The following is a 4,294-nucleotide window of genomic DNA, read 5'->3' as shown; positions in this document are numbered from 1 at the left end:
TGAGCCGCTTGTTTTTGTTTATTTTTGTTCAATAGTATCTAATTTTCAGTGGGAAGAAGTTTGAAGCTAAAAATTATATATATTTAAAAGAAAAAACTTGCAGTGAAAGATTCCGTTTTATTTCGACGTCTAAAATACCTTTCCTTGCAGCACCTTGTCGATAAAACGACCCCAGCTATACTCCAGCAATGCATAAGCCTTTTGTTTCTCGGCTTCCGTTAGAGCCGAGTAGCGCAAGGAGTTGTAAGCGAGACTCTTCAACACTCGGATGCCAGCATTGTTGGGGGCCAAGCTCATGATGGCATAGTAGAAATCATAGCTTAATCCCTTGGCATTCCAGAAGCCCGGATCATCATTGCATATAACCACCGGAATATCCAAGGCCATGTACTGAGCACCCGGATGATTACGCATGTCCCAGACCAAGTGCAGCACCTGATTCGAAATCGGATTCAGCTCAACGGCAATTTGACGCGTCTTTACGGCATTCATGAGAATGGGATGCTTGACCAATGCGAAACCGTGGCCAATGCGTGTGGCATTCAACAGCAGCGCATCGAGTAGATTAATATCCGTTGAAGCGCTATACCAATCTACCAAAAGATCACAACTATAATTATCTTCGGTTTTAGATATAAAATTTAACTTACTTGTTTCGCCAGCATGCAGAAATAGACGCGTGTTGGGTGGCAGTTCCTTTAGAACCGAGATTTGCTCATACAGCGGCTTGCCCTTATCCTCCTGACCCACCAAATCGAAGCCCACCACAAAATTGGGAAACATATTTCTGCCAAAGCAAGCAAAGAAATTAATTAATTAAAAATTAATTAATTTGTTCAATCAAATAACTTAGCTTTACTTACTGCAACAACTTGAACTGTGCAACATTCTGACGCATCTTCTGCTCGTCAGCGCCGCGCCACACGGCATAAATAAGCTTAATGCCAAGGAAATTGGGATGCAGGCGCACAAACTTTTCGTTGAGCTGCAGCAATTCACGCACTGACTGCTCCTTGGGAAAAGTGCGTCCACTGGCATCATAAAGCTAATGGAAAGCAGTTACATTAGAAGAAATTATGGGAATAGATTTCATACTCACTTCATGCAGTCCAACTCGCAGCTCGGCGTACATCACATTATCATTGAAGAGCTCCTCGAGCAGCTGCCAGTGATAAGCACGAAATGCAGGCAGATAGTAGATGGCTTCACTTAAGGTGTCGAACATGCCCTGGAACTTGTCCCACACGGCCGTAATCGTAGGATACTCCACTGCAACAATTGAAAAGGAAATCATTTCAAGATAACTCTTTCAAACAAAGCCAAAACTCACACTCTGGCACCGGCGTATACAAATTGAACAACCGCTCCAAGTTCTCGTCGTACAGAGCAGGATCAATGGAGTTCCTACGCTCATCGGCCACCAGCACATACTGTGATGAACAGCCGTGTTCCTTGGCTGCTCGTCTAAACGATAAACGACTCCGGCCCTGAGCATTTGTGCACCTCAACATGCCCGGCATATAGGACATATTTTGCACCACCCACTTGGAACTCACTGAGGCCGTGTTGTGCAGATGAAGCACAGCTCCTTTGGGCATTTGTTGGAGGAAACGAAAGATGGCGCTGCGATCGATCAATGGCTTTGCCTTGAAGAAGTGCATTGCAGCCGCATTCTGTTCGGCATTGCGAAATCCTTGCGCCAATTCACCCAGCTTGTACTGCATGAAGAGATCATCGACCTTGGCCTCATCGCTGCTGAGACTGATGCGGCCGCCAGTCATCAGCTGTTCCTCGGCATTCAGCACAGCCTGGCGTGCTTTTTCATAGCCTGCAAAGAAGAGGGAAAATTATTGATTTCATTTAGATATAACACTTAGCTTGATAAGTTGTCAAGAATAACACAATATTGTTAAATATTGTCCTTTTAAAGATTGTTACAGTTTCATACCTAAAGATATAAGCACTTTTAAAAATTATTAATTAAAAACAAATTAGTCATAAAAATGTCATATTAGCACCAAGGAATGAAAACAAAATAAATAAGGTTTATGAATAGAATGATTGTTTGCTTAGACCTTAGAACTTATCAGGCAAGTGTTATATACATGTTACTTGTAGTTATTTAATTCATACTTAGAGCGTATTCCGTTTGGGCAGCAATGGAGCCAAGCAACATTCCAAGCAACAGCAACAACAAGTGTTTCATATTGACCGAGGTGATTTGATTTGGCCCAGTTAATGAGCCGCCTACACAAATATTGACTGTGTTTCGATTTGTTGACACGTTGTTCAAGTGTTTTGCACTTTCTTCCTGGACTATTCAAAATTCTGAGGTCTGTCCGGTAGCAGCTCACGTCAAGAACTGTTTGTGCTCAACGACGTCAAACACAAGCGACAAACAGACAGCAGGCAAATAATAAAAAATAATACAAAACAAAATTGTTTTAACAATTGTCTAAGCTCAAGCCATTATTCAACTAATGTTGTCTTTATGCCTCCGGGCTCCGCCTCTGCCTTTCCCATTTTGGTTTTTGTGTGTTATTTGATCAGAAATTGTTCTAGTCTGACAGTAGCAAAGCTTTTCGCTGCTTTTCGGCTGGCTGAGGAATGGATGTGCATAATAAGTGTGTACGAAAAATTATAAAATATACTTGCGTCCAATAATTTTTGTACGCTGTAATAAACTGGCAAGGTGTGTATGTTAAGTATACGACTTGTTGGCGGTAGATTACTTTGTGATCTTAATGATTAAGGAATTTTGGCTACTGTAAATAAAAAATATAATTTAAATTTGCTATATAACATTTAAGGCTCTTATTTTTATTTTTGTTTAATTATATATATATTTTTTAAAATGTTATTTCGGGAACATTGTTTATGTTAAAGGCGACTACTGCAAATAAAAAATGTTTTAATGCAGATGATGTGTGTTTCTTATAATATCATTTAATACAACGCTTTACATATCTTTGAACAAAAAAGAGTTTATTTTCATCAATTATTTTCCAATCAGGCTACATTTCGTATACACAATCTCATCTTATTTGATCTCAACTCTCATATAATTTACTTCTTCCACCTCGTACAGCATAACCGGGCTGTCGAGCAGACTGATTTAATTGTATTTTGGCGAATTATCACTGACGTTTGCGGACACGCTTTGTCGCTTTCAAATCGCATACGAAATGAGCTCGGGACAAAGCTTCGTGAAGAGTGAAGATTGTCACGACTTTGGGGGCTGGGTGTTTACTTAACGGTAATTGGAGGCATCAATTGTCAACCCCATCAGCGAGTGGATAATATTCGCATTTATAAGAAATAATTTGTTAGTTTTAGATGCATACAATTTAAATATGATTTGACAAATGTTTATCAACTTAGATGAGTAGGCATAAAAGTCATCTAAGTTGAATAACATTCCACAAAAAAATATTTAAATTGTTTCCATTGGAGGTAAAAAGAAAATAAATAAAATTTCCATTGCATTCTTAAGTGTAATTTAATCTAGATTTGTTACGAGATGCATTAGAAATAATGTTGACTTAATGCGCAATGCACAAAAAATAAATTCCTGACAAATTGAATTACTTTTTAATTGTTGCCTTCAAATAAATTCAACGTTGAATCAAATTCGTTTACAAGTCTTTCATGCACTTGACAATGATTATTTAACTTGTTCACATCGCTTTCTCTTTCGCTCTCACATCTTGCTTTGATTTGGCAAATTTTTACATTTCTAATTCAATGTCGAGTATCAATTTTAGTGGCCCCAACAAACAATTTGGGTTAGTAAGTGAATATGCAAAAATTTAACTAAAAATATACAGATGCTGATAACACTCTAAGCAAATGCCGCATCGAATCACAAATACTCTACTCAGTCTAAATGATTTCGTTATTGCCTTCTACTAATTGAATTTTATTATGAATTTAAAAATTCATTGATAAGCATATGCTTTATATTTGTGTCTCTTTCACACTTGTTGCTGCAGCTTGCTTTTACCTTGTTAGTGTATTCACATGTAAATCCAAAAACAGCCATTCACACACACATGCATACAGTGCATAAGCTGCACACACTCACACAGCAGCGTAGGTGCGATTTTTGTGTGTAGTATTTTTCGCGCCCCCTGTCGGTCAGCCTGCGCAATTTGCAAATCACTGACATTGAACTCTGCCACAGCTGGCTGCTAGCGTCGACTGCGCAGCGCGAGAGCAGCCAAAAGCTGCGTCAGTGGAGAATTGTAGAGATGCTGCGCTGTAGCAAATGATACGAGGATGGCTGGCCGACCAG

General features: G+C 39.1%; 1 protein-coding gene across 1 annotated transcript; it reads right to left on the bottom strand.

The window, feature by feature from the left end:
* Nucleotides 1–2,396, bottom strand: LOC133837851 (adenosine deaminase 2). Its single transcript, XM_062268755.1, has 6 exons — nt 2,134–2,396; nt 1,331–1,828; nt 1,100–1,269; nt 864–1,045; nt 651–787; nt 1–593 (listed from the first exon to the last, which is right to left on the bottom strand). The coding sequence occupies exons 1-6, from the start codon at nt 2,204–2,206 to the stop codon at nt 130–132; spliced, it is 1,524 nt and encodes a 507-aa protein (XP_062124739.1). The 5' UTR covers nt 2,207–2,396; the 3' UTR covers nt 1–129.
* Between the last annotated feature and the right edge of the window lie 1,898 nt (nt 2,397–4,294).

Source organism: Drosophila sulfurigaster, chromosome 2R, assembly GCF_023558435.1.
Source record: "Drosophila sulfurigaster albostrigata strain 15112-1811.04 chromosome 2R, ASM2355843v2, whole genome shotgun sequence".
Lineage (NCBI taxonomy): Eukaryota > Metazoa > Arthropoda > Insecta > Diptera > Drosophilidae > Drosophila > Drosophila sulfurigaster.
The sequence above is the reverse complement of the archived record's forward strand: the minus strand, read 5'-3'. Positions and strand labels throughout refer to the sequence as shown.

Bases quoted from the DNA above. Each gene is read 5' to 3' on its own strand.
- LOC133837851 (XM_062268755.1), bottom strand. From the start codon at position 2,206: ATGAAACACTTGTTGTTGCTGTTGCTTGGAATGTTGCTTGGCTCCATT. The intron at 788-863 runs GTAAGTAAAGCT...TTGCTTTGGCAG, and splicing joins GCACAGTTCAAGTTGTTGCA to AAATATGTTTCCCAATTTTG. The intron at 594-650 runs GTAAGTTAAATT...ATCTTTTGGTAG, and splicing joins TCTGCATGCTGGCGAAACAA to ATTGGTATAGCGCTTCAACG.